This window comes from Larimichthys crocea, chromosome XIII, assembly GCF_000972845.2.
Source record: "Larimichthys crocea isolate SSNF chromosome XIII, L_crocea_2.0, whole genome shotgun sequence".
Taxonomy (NCBI): domain Eukaryota; kingdom Metazoa; phylum Chordata; class Actinopteri; family Sciaenidae; genus Larimichthys; species Larimichthys crocea.
In genome coordinates this window covers 19046609-19063878 of record NC_040023.1, presented here as the reverse complement: position 1 = coordinate 19063878, position 17270 = coordinate 19046609, and the positions used below count along the sequence as shown (strand labels likewise).

The 17270-nt window shown below is 36.7% G+C and overlaps 4 protein-coding genes across 11 annotated transcripts in view; 2 read left to right on the top strand and 2 right to left on the bottom strand.

Annotated features, from left to right (window-relative positions):
- Positions 1-314, bottom strand: part of LOC113747271 (myelin-associated glycoprotein) — a 9154-nt gene extending 8840 nt beyond the window's left edge. For both annotated transcript variants that reach the window (XM_027286377.1, XM_027286378.1), the window contains exon 1: positions 236-314. The gene's annotated coding sequence lies outside the window, so the exon portion shown is untranslated. The remainder of the gene's footprint in view (positions 1-235) is intronic.
- A 601-nt stretch (positions 315-915) lies between these two features.
- On the bottom strand, positions 916-4673 carry LOC113747272 (myelin-associated glycoprotein). 5 transcript variants are annotated; one of them, XM_027286389.1, is made up of 14 exons: positions 4574-4614; positions 3824-3886; positions 3438-3518; positions 2899-3282; positions 2496-2801; positions 2300-2399; positions 2129-2164; positions 1988-2020; positions 1825-1866; positions 1583-1609; positions 1390-1425; positions 1236-1307; positions 1075-1102; positions 916-981 (listed from the first exon to the last, which is right to left on the bottom strand). In XM_027286389.1, exons 3-14 carry the CDS (start codon positions 3481-3483, stop codon positions 919-921), a joined length of 1173 nt encoding a protein of 390 aa, XP_027142190.1. In that variant the 5' UTR covers positions 3484-3518; positions 3824-3886; positions 4574-4614; the 3' UTR covers positions 916-918. The 5 variants fall into 5 exon arrangements, 3 of the variants coding, with proteins under 3 accessions (XP_027142190.1, XP_027142189.1, XP_027142191.1); XM_027286388.1 differs by lacking the exon at positions 3824-3886 and having other exon boundaries at positions 4574-4673; XM_027286390.1 differs by lacking the exons at positions 1825-1866; positions 3824-3886 and having other exon boundaries at positions 4574-4673.
- Positions 4674-5989: 1316 nt separating this feature from the next.
- LOC113747273 (myelin-associated glycoprotein-like) lies at positions 5990-9898 on the top strand. Its single transcript, XM_027286393.1, has 9 exons — positions 5990-6160; positions 6627-6702; positions 6817-7200; positions 7298-7603; positions 7842-7941; positions 8046-8081; positions 8191-8223; positions 8536-8585; positions 9492-9898. The coding sequence occupies exons 2-8, from the start codon at positions 6657-6659 to the stop codon at positions 8552-8554; spliced, it is 924 nt and encodes a 307-aa protein (XP_027142194.1). The 5' UTR covers positions 5990-6160; positions 6627-6656; the 3' UTR covers positions 8555-8585; positions 9492-9898.
- Positions 9899-14616: 4718 nt separating this feature from the next.
- LOC104932372 (sialoadhesin) overlaps positions 14617-17270 on the top strand; it is a 7132-nt gene continuing 4478 nt past the window's right edge. The window contains exons 1-3 of one of the 3 annotated variants that reach the window (XM_027286387.1): positions 14617-14786; positions 16674-16740; positions 16843-17208. In XM_027286387.1, the coding sequence (XP_027142188.1) occupies positions 16695-16740; positions 16843-17208 (412 nt within the window). In that variant the 5' untranslated portion in view covers positions 14617-14786; positions 16674-16694. The remainder of the gene's footprint in view (positions 14787-16673; positions 16741-16842; positions 17209-17270) is intronic. The other 2 variants (XM_027286386.1, XM_027286385.1) reach the window with 2 other exon arrangements.

Sequence of the window (17270 nt, the reverse complement as noted above, 5' to 3'; positions counted from 1 at the left end):
CTTTCCCACATAAATCAAAATAGATTAAAATAAAATTTATTTATTTAGAAATTGTAAAACAGGGAGAAATTCTAACTTCCCTGTATTTTAATACTACTCCTACTATTGATAATAGTGATCATAATAACAATTAATTTCAAATTCAGTATTTTAACCTGTAAGCTAATATTAACCTAAGTTGTGAAATGCATGAAAAACTAATTTTTTTTATTTCTTAAAGATCAGAATGACTTACCGCTGGTTTGAGCTGAAGAAATTTAACACCTTTTTCCCTAAGGACACATGGTTTTTAAGAAGCCTCGCCCAAAAATGTGGGGCGGAGAGTAAAATTTACCAACCATAGGAACACATGCTGTGAAAAAAAAATGATTTTCAGATTCTTGTAAAACCAAAGATACTTAAGACTTAAAATCAAACTTTAGACTTTATCAAACTTGGTTCATACATATTGCCAAGAGACCAAAAAACATTTAATACTGAAAAATAATTTCTTCCAGATATGTAGGTCTTACAGCAAATCATGTGTTCTGTTTTCCATATATTATTTAGCCATATTCATTTTCCTTATCATGAACAATAATGTGTGCATCAAATCTGTGTTTAGTCATTTTTGTTAATGATTGTGAAACATAAAATACACCAGCACTGTATATGAGTTTATGTCTAGTCATATGGTACATATTTATGTAAATTCTTTAAAGAAATCATTTGACAATTTGTGAACAATGTAAAGTGAACATTCGCATGTCTGAGCAAACAGCTGGTCTGGCTCCATGCATTGCTAACAAAATCTGCTGTCTGAGCCAGGTATCTTGTTAGGTCATGCATAACAAGACGATACATAACAGCGGTTATTATACGTGCTTGGTACATGATCATTCTAAGCATGGATGTGTTTGTTGTTTGAGGGTTTTCTTTTCAGATGTTTCCATAGACGTTGAGGTCTGCAGTGTTCATGTAATCGTCACCATCATCATGGTCCTGTAAGAGATTCACAGGTCATTATTGTCACAGATGTTGATATTTTGCTCCGTTTAAATCTTGGGAATAAAATTATTGGCAATTTAAAAATACCTCTTTGTAACTGCAGGATTTTGGCTGGCTGAGGCCCATTAACAGCAGCAATAACAAGAAGACAGATAACACATAGAAATACATTAGACATTGCACAGACATAGACTGCAATTCATTATATTTATATTTTATTATCTGATCCAAAGGAGCAAGACAAGTACCTTTTGGGGGACGGGAAACGAGGCTTAGAGAATTTCTGGTCAGCACACGGTTTTGAATTCACATTACTGGACCTGTGGATTAAGATTTCTCTCACTACATGGTCACAAAAACAACAATTAAGATATTTCATTTTCATACGTTTAACACACTTACATATGACCCAAATCCACTGTGTCTCCTTTAGGCCTTCTGTTGTAGCAAAAAAGAATAATGTACGATAAATTAACTTGTGAGATGTGCTAGTTTCAATATAACAAAAATCCATTCTGTCAAAACCAACATTATGTTTTAACTGTGAAAGGAAATAAATAAAAAGGGGGAACTTATCAGTGGAGGCATATCTTACCTAGAAAATCTGCTCCAAACAGACCTTCTGCATAAAAAAAGAAGAACAGAAACTATGTAAATGTTGTAGGCCATATAAATAAAAGCAAATATCTCAAACTCAACAGCAACAGCAGCATTTACAGTGGAGGACAGGAAGTTACAGTGGGGTATCTACATATCTGCAATAGGGAGAGTACAGAACTTATCACGAAAAATAAATATAGCATTTAGAGAGATGAAGTTCCTCAGAAAGCTTCTTGCCTGTGATCAGAATGAGATGGTTCTGAGTCACCAGAACGAATCCTGAAATTATCAGAGAATAAATTATACATCAACACATTAAAAATTAAATTAAAAATAAAAAAAAACTAGGACAACAGTGTTCTTATCAGTTCTCCACAAACAAACCACTTTATTTTCTCACCTGCGAGACATCCTAGACAGTCGGTTCCACATGCTAAACATTACAAAAAAAAAACGCCAACAAATTATGATAATGTAGGAGAAGAATTGAAAGTGTGTCATATTAGCACCATGAACCAAATCTGCTATACAACATTCTTACCTGCCTTCCTGACTTTGGAGCTCTGCAATGCGTTTCCTTGAGCAGACCGAAAACAATAACACTTTATTAAGGAGCACATACTCTGTGTTCAGGAAAATACACATTCTCTTGCTCAAATATGTTACTTCCTAATTTTCTCTACATATCAGTTAGTGACAGTGCATTACTCACTTGTATTTTTTTGTCATAAAAATGCAGAGAACACCAAAGACCACAGCAGTGGCAATCCCAACTACTGTGGGAATGATGATGTGGTTATAGTTTTCTGTACCTGCAAACAGACAGAATTGACATAAGGACATCTAGTAGATTTACTTCAAAATAAAGAATATCCTCAAAATTCGACAACAGAGTGAAAAGATCTCACGTTTTATGTAGAGTGTCATTGTTGAAGAGGACGTCCTCCGTTCTTTTCCGTGAAATTCTGCTGTGCAGGTGATCTCACTGTGGTCATCCTTCTCCCCAGGAATGAACGTCAGGGTCGAGTGTACCTCCCATAAGCCAATAGGAAGTTGTCTGTGGACCTCAGTGACATCATCATCTGCGGTGCCCCTACTCCATTTCAGTTTAGGAGCATGGGAGGGACAGGTGTGGGTAACTGAACAGGTGAGACTGTAAGGGCGATCTTGAGTGGCTGATTTAGGGTCACTGAGTACAGGTTTTGGAGCATCAGCTATAAATAAAAAAAGGCAGAGATAAAGTAAGCAGTGAATTGTTGTAACATAGAACCACGGTATAGATTCATGAAATCTTGGAAAATGGTGACTTACAGAGCATATTCAACCTGACACAATCCTCAATGAAGGAGAACTTTTCCTTGGGAGGTGCATCAACCAATTCAACACGGAAACAGAAAGGGCCATTGTCATGATCTCTAATGTCAGTAATTTCTAAGGTACAGTTGTTCTGACCCAGCTGCCCCAACAACTTTGTCCGGCCCTTAAAACTATCCAAAACCTGCGTTTGGTCCTCAAAATAAATGCGTTGATTCCTATCGCTTTTAAGATGCCAGATCGCTCTAATCTTGGAGGTGGGCTGTTTTTCATTGGGATGGGTGAACGAACAGGGTATCACAACGCAGGATGAAACCAGGGCGTCAAGGTCTTTGACAACACTGGCCGTCCATTCTCCACCAAACACGAGGCTGCTAATAGCTGAAAGAAAATTAAGGGAGAGACAAAGAAAGAAATTACTTCTAGGAGGCTTTTGCGTTTGTTTGTTTTTTGGCTAAGTAGAGTGTATTTGGGAATGAGACAGGACTGGTTACCTGCCAAGAGAGTGTATTTGGGAATGAGACAGGACTGGTTACCTGCCAAGAGCACACAGAATATCATCATATTTGTCACTTTGTCCATACTTCTTGGATGTTTTGTTGGTTTTGTTAATGTTGCTGTACATAAAAATAAAAGAAAGAAAAAAAGGATAAAAAAGTGAAAAAAAACAAACAAAACATGCAATATCAGATGAAAATTACAATGTAATTTGAAAAGTAAAACTAAGGTGTTTTTATATGTATTTAAATATGGCACTACTGACATTATTGCTTGTTATACATTATGCTGATACATGCTAAAGTGAGGAGAAGGAGACGGGGATGCAGCGCAAGATCTAAATAATACAAACCATGCATAAGATCTTTCCCTAAAGTAATGTATCATTACAGAGACCTGGCTGAATTCACTCTTTTCGGCCTACCTGGTAACTCTGGACGGCATTCAATTTTTGAGAGCAGACAGGAGAGCAAAGGAGAGTGGACAGCTGAAGACACACAGGAAACTAGGACTGTTATCTTATCAGTGGAGCCCAGATTTCCTTTTTTAATCCCATCCAGCAAAGAATGTGTTATAAACTGTATAAATGTGACACACAAGACTGCTCTTGAATATTTAGCACACCCAAAAATAGGTCTATAGCACTTGCACATTGTCACTTGACTTCGGCTGTTTCGCTTCACAGTAAGATGTAGAGATGTAGATGTAAGAGTAAAGATCATTATGAAATCAACATTAGCCACAAAAGAGCTGCAGATTTTGCAATAAATATTAACCCACAGCTATGCATTTTGAGAGAAGTATTCCTAATTCCTTACTCCACTGAACAACTATGTCACGCCTTCACCATCCTAGGAGGAAAAAATGTATCCCGCAGAACACTACTGAATAATGTGCATCAGAGGGGATTTAGAAGTGGGTCTACCCAATGATGACTGAAAAATAATTAGGCATACTGTGTGTACACGGTAGCGAGATATGTAATTAGATTCAGAAACAAGATTTGTTTATAAAGAAGAAGAAAAAATATATACCCTGAGTCAAACCAAAGTATCCAGAATTGGCAAGAAATACATCACAAACACTCAAAATAAAATGTTCAAAGCAAATGTACTCAGCCTACTTAACAACATATAAATATAATTTATATGCATATTAGTCATCAGAATCTTACCTGATTTTACGGCTGATCACAGCTGTCTGCTATAATTGGAGTCCAGATATCTGTGTGAACTGTGTGGGCAACAGAGAGCACTGCAGACAAGATTACAAGAAAATCCCCTTTTGTTTTTTGTGTGATGAGTGGGTTAGAAACATGACCTCGTCTCATCCTTCCTCCTTTGAATTTTGACTTTTCACTGAATTTTGTTTTTGTGACTTTAATGTATTTTTATTTTATTTTTTTGTCTAGTTTTATTTGATTCCATTCCAGCACAATGAATTTGGGAACAGTGACTAAGTTAAAGTGTTTTCATGGCCTTAAATGGGGAAGTGGTGAGAGGAGTCTTTTAAAAATAAATAAACAAACAAACATTATCTATAACAGGATACTTTTCTCTTTGTGTGCTTGTGGATGCATTATTAACCTGTTGTGCTGTATTTATGAGAAACATTGTAACTTTGAAGGATAAACCAGCGAGGTCTCGCCACATGTGTGGCTTTAATAATTTTCCATGTTATGCATACAGTATGTTCTCCGCAGAAGTTAACAGTTGCACACAAAACTGGACTTTGGCATATATACTGCACGCTGTTTGAAAGTGTAACATCTATAACACATGAAGGATAAGTAGAGTGACAAAAATAAACCAATGCTGTACAAAGCAAGCATGATGGAAATGTTGAAATAATATTACAACATGAAAAGAACAAATAGACAAAAATCAGTAATTCAATCAATAATTACATCAAAATTCCAAATGAGGTAAAGGGCTAGAGTAAATTATATTTAAATATTACTATAGAGTTTCCTGGGTGCTTTTGTAGTTTTTGTAGCTTTATGTAGTTAGGCCTCATATTTTGTTAAAATGATGATACTATTAACTAGAAATTCAACATGTTTGTACAGGGTGAGGCTTCAGCAACAAGGTTCAGCAAGGGGGTTTTCAATGATTTTTTTGTGCACCGTTTTGACATTTTATGTTTTATTGTGATTATGTCTGTGTTGATATCAGGCTGTTGAGTTTTAAGGTAAATGAGAGACCAGGCGTTCCTTCAGCAGACTCCACATGTTTGGAGAGCCAAGCTGTGAAAAAGCCCATGAAGGAGCAAGAAGTAATCGCTGCAGCACACTCAAAGACATATATTTATACTCTAACAGCTCAGCCATCTACTTTTGGTTCCTGTTTTCTTTTTCCTCAGATTTAAAATTAAATTCATAATCTGAGTCTGGAGCCAATACACAGTCAGATCATTCTAATATAATTTTGCATTCATACTGCAAAATTACATGTTCAAGTTCTTTGAAAACCTAATTTCAGTCTATCAAACAACAGGAATAATTCTACCAGGCAGATACTGAAGAGGTTTATAACTCTCGTACTACGCAGATAGAAAAGAGACCACCCCCTGCTTTCTACATGGCTAACACTACTGCTACTGCCCCCAAAACATCTGCTTTCACTTCACCCACACAAAGACGCTAAAACACAGTCACTTCGGTTTGTGGTTTTTGCTGTTGCCTGTACATATCTTTGCAATTAAAGAGCTTCAGGAGGTGTTCTTAGTAGAAACCGGCAGCTCAGATTAATAACTTCATCAGGTAAGATCCTGTTAACTCTGGTAAATTATACTTGATTATGGTACAACAAATATTTTATGTTGAATATTTAATTTTGAAAGTTAACGTTAATATGTCTTGGCTCTGGAATAATGAAACTATTATTTATCATCATTGTTTGTCTAAATAATGAGATTTATAAGTGTGTGCAATTTTTTAAATAGTCATGAGAATTAATATGAAATGAAAAATAAGACAGGTATAAAAGGAGTTATTTTACTTTTTGGGAGAGTTAAATTATGGCTAGTGTATTATGTGTTGTTTTAGATGTGTATATCTTATAACAATGCCATTGTTTGCTGTACAAATAAACTGCTCTTGCATGTGAAGATCAGATGAAAAATAAGTTGTTTGAAGAAGTTTCACTTCACCAACGTAATTTGAATGTTGAAGATGTAGGTACCGGTAGTTGTATGCTTTCTATTCTGATTTTGTTTCATTTCTTCAGTGCATTACACCAGCAATACATCTGAGAAGTATGGACAAAGAGAGAAAGATGGTGATATCCTGTCTGCTCTTGGCAGGTAACACAATAAATCACCTCTTTGTTTCCAGTCTCATTCATATACACCCTAGTTAATGAAACAGAGCTCCTAGAAGTAATTTCTTTCTCTGTCTCTCCCTTAATTTTCTTTCAGCTATTAGCAGCCTCGTGTTTGGTGGAGAATGGACGGCCAGTGTTGTCAAAGACCTTGACGCCCTGGTTTCATCCTGCATTGTGATACCCTGTTCGTTCACCCATCCCAATGAAAAACAGCCCACCTCCAAGATTAGAGCGATCTGGCATCTTAAAAGCGATAGGAATCAACGCATTTATTTTGAGGACCAAACGCAGGTTTTGGATAGTTTTAAGGGCCGGACAAAGTTGTTGGGGCAGCTGGGTCAGAACAACTGTACCTTAGAAATTACTGACATTAGAGATCATGACAATGGCCCTTTCTGTTTCCGTGTTGAATTGGTTGATGCACCTCCCAAGGAAAAGTTCTCCTTCATTGAGGATTGTGTCAGGTTGAATATGCTCTGTAAGTCACCATTTTCCAAGATTTCATGAATCTATACCGTGGTTCTATGTTACAACAATTCACTGCTTACTTTATCTCTGCCTTTTTTTATTTATAGCTGATGCTCCAAAACCTGTACTCAGTGACCCTAAATCAGCCACTCAAGATCGCCCTTACAGTCTCACCTGTTCAGTTACCCACACCTGTCCCTCCCATGCTCCTAAACTGAAATGGAGTAGGAGCACCGCAGATGATGATGTCACTGAGGTCCACAGACAACTTCCTATTGGCTTATGGGAGGTACACTCGACCCTGACGTTCATTCCTGGGGAGAAGGATGACCACAGTGAGATCACCTGCACAGCAGAATTTCACGGAAAAGAACGGAGGACGTCCTCTTCAACAATGACACTCTACATAAAACGTAAGATCTTTTCACTCTGTAATTTAGTCCCTTAATTATTGCAGTGAAAGTCTTAATACTGGGAGTAGTCGCCCATTGGATTAATTGGCATGACAATGATATAATATTTATCACACAGCCACATATTGTAACAATAACTAGAAGATTTTGAGAATGTCCCCATTTTGAAGTTAATATACTGGATATTTTGGTTGTTACAAATAAGAATGGCTCTGACATAAATTGTGTCTGTTTGCAGGTAGAGAAAACTATAACCACATCATCATTCCGACAGTGGTGGGACTTGGTACTGCTGTGATCTTTGCGTTCTTCTGCATTTTCATGGTGAAAAAGTACAAGTGAGTTTATGACGGACTTCCATTATAGACAACAGTATCAGTCAATAAGTTAAGAAGTTTGTTCTGTGCTTCGGAATAAAAGGTTATTTTTCTGTCTTCTTAAGGCAACAAATTGCAGAACTCCAAAGTCAAGAAGGCAGGTTAGTAGAAAAATACTTTTGATCTGATTCAGTTTGTAGTGCAACATTGGTGTGCATTTTCTTATGACAACGTGATTCATGTATTTCTTTATTTATTTGTCACATTTAGTGTTTGGAACCGGCTTTCCAGACTGTCTCGCAGGTGAGAGATTTTTGATGTATGCATGAGATGCAGATATACATTTTGTCCCCAAAGTATCTTAAATCTCTGAGAGAAAACAGGTTGTCAGTGATTAAAATGATATCCAGCCATGAACAGTTGAAAGTTGAGAGGCATATCATTACTGATAATTTAATAATAGGCAACTGTAAACTGTCATACATCAATGCACCGCTGATCTTTTCACACATCTTTGCAGAAGTATGTTTATTTGTGTTGTAGTTTTTGATAAGATCTATGTTTATATTTAACAAGATGTTATTTTCTGTTCTTCTTTTTCTATGCTCTATTCAGGAACCAAACAGAACATTGAGAAGAAAAAAAAAACGCCTTCACTGAAATATGTGAGACCACCCAGTTTTCTTCATAAATTGTGTAGATAAACTAAAGATAACTCAAAATGCATTTTTAAAAGTAGTTAAAGCTGCGTTCAAACATTTTTGGTGGGGAAAAAATTGTGGGGTCTCTCCCTCTCCTGTTACACCATGCTTACTCACAGGCAGCGGTAGGTTTATACAAAATAGTGTTTGACAACATCTGACAACAGTTTTAGAGCTAGTGCTAGTTGCATTAATTGGAAAACAGTTGGCAACTGTGGAGACACGGGCCTTGCTCAAACTTGCTGCTCCTCATACCACACCACACCAACTGCAAGGTTGCTAAATTCGTTGCTGGTCCCTTGTTAGAAACATAAAGAGGGTCTGAAAAGTTGCTAAATCTAGCAACGAAGTCGCCAAGATGGCATCACTGGTCTAAATTAGTGAAACCTTTAATGCACATTATAAGATAAACAAAGAGCATTTTTCAGTGTTCATACAGTGGCCTTTCTAAAATGAGCAGTGGTGAAAGGGAATTGTATTCTGTTGTGCGCTATATTTTTTAGACCACATTCACACCTGGTATGTGGGTATGTTAACTGTGTCTTGACAACTTTTCTACCAAATTCTTATCAGATCTTAAACAACTTATGAACTGTTGCTGTACCTTCCTTCAGCTTGTTAGGAATTGTTTGTGAATGTGGTCACACTGTACAGACTGCATTTACTCTTTGCTGATATCTGAACACAATCAGTGCATTCTGGTTGTAGCACTGACAAACTTTCACTGACAAGAACAGATCAGATGTATGTTATTTCTTCACCCCACTGTCTTGCAATTTTTTAATTGATTGAAGTTCCTTTCTGAATTCATTCAACACTAAAAGTCAAACATAATAATTTGATCAAATGTGTACTTTTTTGTATTTTCAGGTCATCAAAGAAACCAGAAGTCTGTTGACTATCACGGTCTGCCACAGCTAATGGAGGCCTCTCTCTCACTCTTTGGTTGATCAGCTTGCTTTCATGTTATTCATATATTGGCTTAAGGAAAATGAGATACGCTTAATAGCAACTTTAAAAAATCACACAATAAAAAGAAATAAAAAGAAAACACCTTTAAACAACGCATGAATATTTTAGATGTCTAATTTCATGAAAAGAACATTTTGTACTGTAATCTGATTTAGAAAAGAGTAAAGAAGTGTCTAATTATTGTTTGCTTGTTTTATTTTGTTTAATTTGCATATTTTATTATCTGTTTAGTATCATCTCTGCTGTGTCTGTACACTGTGTGAAAATCTTAATAAAGAAACATTGACTGATGTGGCTAATTATCATCACTTTGTATTCACTTTGGTTTGTTCTGTAACCACACAAGATTAGTTTAGTCTACCTGGACAGCTTTATTCGCCATCAGCTGACTTGTGATACATTTGGTTCTTTTTAAACAATCTATAGTGAATGGCACAAATACATTTAGGGCATGTCCATCTCCACTTTTACTAGTTAAACGGCACATAATCTGGGCACAAAGTTGCGCACAAGGTGCAAAGGGGTTATATTAATGAAAGTACCCCTGCTGGCTCATCCCGAATACATTCAGTGACACCTGAACAACATTATTATACATTTATTTATACATTAATGCTTTTTCTGCCATGCTTCACTTCTGAAACTGAAAAGTTTTTATCAATCATTAGTAGAAGTAACTAATAAAAAGGAGAAGTAACTAATAAAAAGATGAATTTTAGGAGTATAAAGGTCAACAGGTTCTATGCCCCACCAGCAAGGCCCACAGTTTGCAGTAATGTATCATGTTTCATACCTGCCTGAGTTGCATTAATAGCTGTATATTGATTTACATTTCAGTGTCCTCTGTGTGTGCGCAACCTCTGCTAACAAAAGCCACAACACACAACATGTACCATTTACACACTCACTCATTATGGATCAATCTCTGTACTGAAACACTGGAGATAGCTGCAGAAACCACTTTGCTCACTATAAAACAACTTTACTTTTACTCTTTCAACACATTCATAACATGTATGCATCTCTTTATGTGTGGTGCTATATTACTGCCACCCCTCGTTTGACACCTTGTAAAACAAGAAAAGAAATACAAACTCAAATCACAGAGAACAAATATGCCCGTCCCATCTACAACTCTACACAACATTTGACTGCATATGAACAAATGCAGTGATGTTTAACTGTGATTAAGAAGCAAACCTATGTGTCCCCGTGTGTATAACAAGAGACAAACAAACCCATGGGTGCATAGATGAGCATAAGTACATTTGCTTCTGATGCAAGAAAGGTGTGAAAGGTGTGAGTTGTTGAATGTATCTGAATAGAAACTAACAATGACATTTGCGCTGTGCGCCACATAGCACCAGTTGTAATACAGGGCTGTTTTCTCATGTGTAATTATATCCAACGTGTGAAACACCCCGCCTTCTACTGCAGATGTGTGAAGTGACCTTTTAGAAACTTGAGCACCAAACCTAATTTTTATCTTGTTTTTTTTTCTTGCTAATGTTAAGTAATGTACAATGTATTTTTATGTATTTATAGCACTTATTCTACATCACTAGTGCTTATTATACCAGAAGCCAAAATGGTATAAAACCTATATGATATAGGGGAAAAACTGTAACTGTTGGAGATAACACTGCCAGATCAGCTGCATCTTGATAGACACAAAGCTAGGTTCACACAGATGATGTGAATTGTTGCTGAAGTCGATGGTCAATGGTGAGGTCAGTGCCTCTGATGTCTTATGCTGTATTATTTATTGACGCTTGGCCAAGGAGAAATAGAGACACTCTCAAAGTACATCAAAAGTGCCGTCAAAGAGTCTGTCTCACATTCTGCCAAACTCATCCTGGTGGTCAGAGTTTAAATTTACATACAGATAACACCACAAATACTACATGCCCAAAAATAGTCAAATGTTTTTACCCATGTCAGTGTTACCATCATTACATTTTATTCATTGTTTCGTTGTACATTAAATTTGTGCAGATTAATGCATTCCTCCACATACAATTCCTCCACTTCATAGAGTACCGGTAGTATGAAAACAGTTTGTTGTGCTGTGACTGCTTCATCATTGCCTGACTGGTAATACCTTTGTCCTACACAGCGGGGAGTAGTTCTAACAAACTGCACTATGTGTACTTTGAGTGAGTGCTACACTCAATTTATATAAATATTTAAATCGCTAAGATTTTTGGCACTTATTTATTTAACTACTTTTAGCTGGAGTAAAATGTATGACCAGACCTTTTTTTGGACGGTGAGTTTGATGAAGAAGTGCTGCCTTGGATGGTTTTTATAAACTGGCCGCACACTGATCATTTAGTCATGTCAGCCAGATGATGGCACTTTAACACTATCTAAGAGAAGTCACTGACAGTTGTAAGTGACACACTGAATAACTGATAATTCAAAAAAGTGTCTGTATCATTGTTTGTACATCTTTAATAATGATTACATTTCCAAACAGTAATTTATATGTATCAACTTGGTTACAATGCTGCATTGACATTACATTTTCATGTGTACCAAGTATGTGCATCAAGTATCAAAATTTGTGATTTTATTTATGAACATTCAAATTTGGAAGTTCAAGAGGTGATAATAGTTTATTACACTTTTTTTTAAAATTTAGTTTTAGATTAGTATAGAAGTCAAATGTGTCAACACAATGTAAAATCATCTAAAGTGACAGTGGCAGCTGTTAAAGACTGTAAAGCTGTAAAACTCACGCCTCGTTTTCTTACAAAGATCAAAATGCTGCCTATGTGGCAATGTCTGTGTGAAGCTATCTATCTTTCTATTAGTTTCATTTGTGTTCTTCTGTGAATTCAGAAACAGAACAAGACTTAACTTGTACTTAATGTTATACACTCCTATATTTTATATTACAGTTAGTACGCATACAGCACAGAAGTGAAACCTGGATCAAAAAATCAAAATGAAACACTGACCATTAAGAACTTACAAGACAAGACATGATGACCTGCATGAAGCCTTTGATTGTGTGTGTGTGATTAAAGGAATTTCCCAGTCAATGATTAACCTACTGATGAATACAAACCAATTGTAAGATGCATTAATCAGCAGTGATTAAGTTATATTGTTCCTGCTGTCTTTAATCTCACTCAGAGAGATACAAATGATTCTTCCTTTGATGGCAGATGAGATCAGGCTTTCGAAGACAGTCTTTAAAATGGAGTATCCTGAGCTCCTGTCATTCAGCATTGGAACTTCAGCGAGGAGGGACGGCTCCTGTCATTCAGCATTGGAACTTCAGCGAGGAGGGACGTCACTTTTAGTAACCAGGTAAAAAAAAATAAAAATGTTTGTGGACTCTTTATGTGTATACATCCCTTTCTACCTTTAAAAAACTTGTAAAAACCTTTCTCTTTCGAGACTGCTTCCCTGCCTAACAAAACTAACAACTACTCTGTGCTCCTTTACACCTTTGTCAGCTTATGTCCTCCTCTGTAAGTCGCTTTGGATAAAAGCGTCTGCTAAATGCAATGTAATAATGTATAGTTTGATTTCTGACAGACATATATTTAGTAAATGTTCTTGGTTGTTTTTTTGTTTTTGTTCACAGGTTTGCAAACTTCAAGGACATTTCCTGTTATGGGTAACTCAGTATCCACTAGCTTCATTACTCCCACTCCAAAGAAACTGTCTTGGGGACGCCAGAAAGAGGACACAATCAAGCTGGACGACTTATTGACCCAGTATGAAGATGATCTCTGGGGAGTTAAAAGGAAGCAGACTTCTGTGAAAAAGATCCACCTCACTCGCAGCCTCCGTTACATTAACCTGGCAGCCCAAGAGAGTGACAGTTTTCAGCCAAAAAGGGGAGAAATGGTGAACCCTGCTTTTGTGGGAGATCAGGGCCCATGAATGAGCGTGGACAGTTAATTCTATGCAACAACTCAGCAAGAAGATATTCTCAGTTGTGATGTTTGAAGGGGTGAGCCCAAATGCCCCTGTAATGCCACTGTCAGCAAGTCTTCCTTGATGGCCTCTGCTGAGACAATTTTCTCACTCACCATTTGACTGTAGGTGTGAACTTGTGAAGAGGAAGTGGTGCGTCAGTGAAAATGAAGGCCCTTTTTTTTGTGAACCCAAAAGCTAAATATTTATATTTGCATGATGTGAATTGTGTTCAGATCTTAGCACAAAGGGAAATCACAAGACACTACATGTGATCTCAATAGCTGTAGGCATACACTTGAGGAAAGGATATCTTGACTTCACATCGCTGCACCTGTGATACACAACACGTGAGAAAAAGCAAATGTAAATTTCCTGCTAGAATATTCTATGTATAAGAAAACTAATTCCTCCTCATTAACATCTCATATAGAAACTGGTTGAAGGAAATGCTTTATTTTAACACTTGACCATAGTAATGTCATTGCTTTCGATCAGCACCTTCTGTTCAGGAAAATGTTTCATCTTTGTGTAACATGGATCATGGATTGTTGTTGTCAAAGTATTTTAAAGTCTTTTCTTTGAAGCAAATACAGTTTGTAACATGTAAGCAAGCTCGATGGACAAATACAACCTTTAACCTTTGAGCTAATTCTGTTTCTTGACCCATTTTGAAAGTGAGGTGGTTTGAGGTTTTCATACTTTAAGTGAACATGGAAACAGTTTGTGGTCTTCTCTGAAAGTCACTCCTGTTTCAGTTGTCTGTTAGGAAAAAGTTCACACGCAGCCTGTGCAAGTAATAAACTAGAATATATAAGCAAATGAAACTAAGCTAATTAACTAAGAGTAGGCTTGTGCTAAAGAACAGCCCATTAGCAGTATTTAAAGTACTAAATACTGCAGTAGAGTACTAGTGATATTCTGTGATAAGATGATAAGGGTGATCCTTTGGTGATCCAGGCTAAAGCAAAGAAAACATGATGATTAATTAGGGGCCTATTTTTTCCATGGTGGTAGAAATTGAATACATGAATCAACAGTTCAGCTCTTATTATCATGTAGTTTTTATTTTTGCCATGGTTCAACAAATTGAAATTATGATTCACTTAAGTTTTATCTCCTCTCTCAACAGACTATCTGAGTCTTAGACTATCTGAGAAAACCTTTTGGAAAAGACGGGCTATATGGACCCAACTAACTCTATCTGGGAGGGGAGAACGCCCTCACATGGTACAACCCATGCACAAGCTGCGGTGTAAGGTAGATCATGTGGAATGTGTGTACTTAAAGAGAAACTAGACTAACGTGAGAAAAGTCAGTATTTTTTTCCTCGACCGGCCCAAAAGTGAAGTGAAAGTGAATTATCTGACTCTGATGGTTAAGTAAATGTCATTTTCCTGCGAGAAAAAAATGCTATTATCTAAAAAGAAAACTATTTCCTTCTCATTAGCTGAACTTCTCAAATATGAATTGGTTGAAATAAATGCTTTATGCAAACAACTGACCAAAGCAAAGTCTAAAGAGGGATCATTTGCATCATTCTATAGACTTTTCAGTTTACATGTCATATCATTGTGTTATAACTTAACACGTTGTTGTCAAGGTATTTTAAAGTCTAAAGCTAATTCTGTTTCTTCATCCTGTCAGGCCGGACTCAAACAGGACTCAGGCGCAGAGGTGTCAATGAGCTTATTTATAGAAATAACAAAATCCCTTGACAGAGTGAGGCTATGACAGGCTATGGAAACAGGCCTAAACTATGGAAAACAAAAATCACTCCAAAGGAGGAAAAAACTCTAAACTGCTTTATAAAAATTATCAAAATCACTCACAACGAGGAAAATCAAAGGGCTGCAAAACATGAACTGAAAATCTCTCCTAGGGAGGCTGAAAAAACAACTATACTAAGCACTAAGAAACAAATGGCTATACTAAGAAAATTACAACAAAAAAATCACTTCATCGAGAAAAAGACAAAAGAACACTCGAGCAACAATACTATGGCTGTGGACGGGCAAGGAAAAAAGGCTTTGGTGATCGATCCTGGGACGAAACACTTTGGCAGAAGACATAGGGAGACGCAGACAATATATACACAGGGAAATGGGGAACAGGTGGAAACAATCAGGGCGGGGAAGACAATCAGACCGGTGACACATGAGGAAGGGCAAGTGATCTGAAACGAGAGGGCAGGTAAATATCAAAATAAAACAGGAAATGACGAGACAGAACAAAAACCCATTTTGACCTCACCAGGGTGTGACAGATCCATTTTTAAAGTGAGGTGGTTTGAGGTTGACATGTCAGCAGTTTGTGGTCTTCTCTAAAGGTCACTCCTGTTTCAATTGTCTTTCAGGAAAAAGAACAAATTCACACGCAGCCTGTGCAAGTAATAAACTACTGTAGAATATATAAGCAAATGAAACCATAATGTTAACACATACTTTTAGTTCTGTTGTTGTGTTTTGATTCCCATTAAAGGTAACTACTCTCATTTAACTAAGATTAAGGTTGTGTTAACAAACGGCCCATTAGCAGTATTTAAAGTACTAATATGACCCAAATATCAAATAAACAACTAAAGGGGTGAGTGAATAGGTGAGGTTTTTACTTCTCCTGTAAAAATATATATTACGGGAGTTGTTGATCAGTGGCAATGAGCTCAAAGAGTCTAGGTTTCATAAAGTGCTTAACACGCCTTATACAATTGCAGAAGTGCTGTTGACTAAAATAAATCAAATTCTTGAATATCTAAAGAAGGAAGTGGGAGCAGCAGGATTGTATCCTCTGTGATAAAGTAAAGGGATGCATAACAAAAATGAAAGTTAAAACAAAATGAAAAAAAAAACCCTCAAATATTCCCTTTTTTGTATTGTTTTTATGACAGTAAAACCTAAAAATATACAACAAATGTGAGAATAGTTCAGCACAACACAAGACAAAGCTGAAGCAAAGAATAAATGATGATTAATACAATATACTTCCCCAATATAAGTCTGAGGATTTTGTGTGTAACATAGTGTGTGTGTGCGTGCGCACGCGTGTGTGTGTGTATTAAAGTGGAATGGAAACTGGGCATGTCTCTCTAAAGGAGGAAATGACAGCGGCACACCACAAGCCTGAAAATATTTGTTACTTTATTTGCAGGTTTGACCTTCAGAGGACAGGATGAATTCTTTGAAATTGACGCTTTTTGTGTGCCTTTGCTTCAAAGGTGTGTTACATTCTCTTATAGTCAGATTGTTTTATTTTATCTTTTGACCCTCCTCTGTTCTCTGTTTCATTCCAGTCACATTTTCTCTCTATTTTATTACAGTTATTCAAACTGAAGCCTCATCTTGGACAGCTAAGGTGCCATCCTCAATTAAAGGTCTCCCTGGATCTTGTGTGGTCATCCCCTGTTCATATGACCACCCAGATCCTGGCAAGACAGTCACTGAATTTAATGGCATTTGGACTGAAGCGAGCACATCTCAGGTCATCTATCACCCAGTGGAGTCAAAAATCGTGGATCCATATCGGCAACGGACAGAGCTCCTGGGAGACATCAGTCAAAAGAATTGTTCACTGAAGATTGATCCTCTTAAATCAAGTGACCACGGGCCTTTTGTTTTCAGGATTGAAATAAAGAACTATAACAGTTATTCCTATGTAACGAACAAAGTGACCATTACAATGAACAGTAAGTAAAATTAATAACTATTTAAATGATATTTTATTACATTTCTACAAACCCACCAAGAC

Excerpts from the sequence above, each read along its gene's own strand:
- LOC113747273 (XM_027286393.1), top strand. The coding sequence starts at position 6,657 with ATGGACAAAGAGAGAAAGATGGTGATATCCTGTCTGCTCTTGGCAG. Across the intron at positions 6,703-6,816 it reads ATCCTGTCTGCTCTTGGCAG|CTATTAGCAGCCTCGTGTTT; the intron begins GTAACACAATAA and ends ATTTTCTTTCAG. Across the intron at positions 7,201-7,297 it reads TGTCAGGTTGAATATGCTCT|CTGATGCTCCAAAACCTGTA; the intron begins GTAAGTCACCAT and ends TTTTATTTATAG.
- LOC113747272 (XM_027286388.1), bottom strand. The coding sequence starts at position 3,483 with ATGGACAAAGTGACAAATATGATGATATTCTGTGTGCTCTTGGCAG. Across the intron at positions 1,610-1,824 it reads CCATCTCATTCTGATCACAG|AAGGTCTGTTTGGAGCAGAT; the intron begins GCAAGAAGCTTT and ends TTTTTTATGCAG. Across the intron at positions 1,426-1,582 it reads GTTTGGAGCAGATTTTCTAG|AAGGCCTAAAGGAGACACAG; the intron begins GTAAGATATGCC and ends TTGCTACAACAG.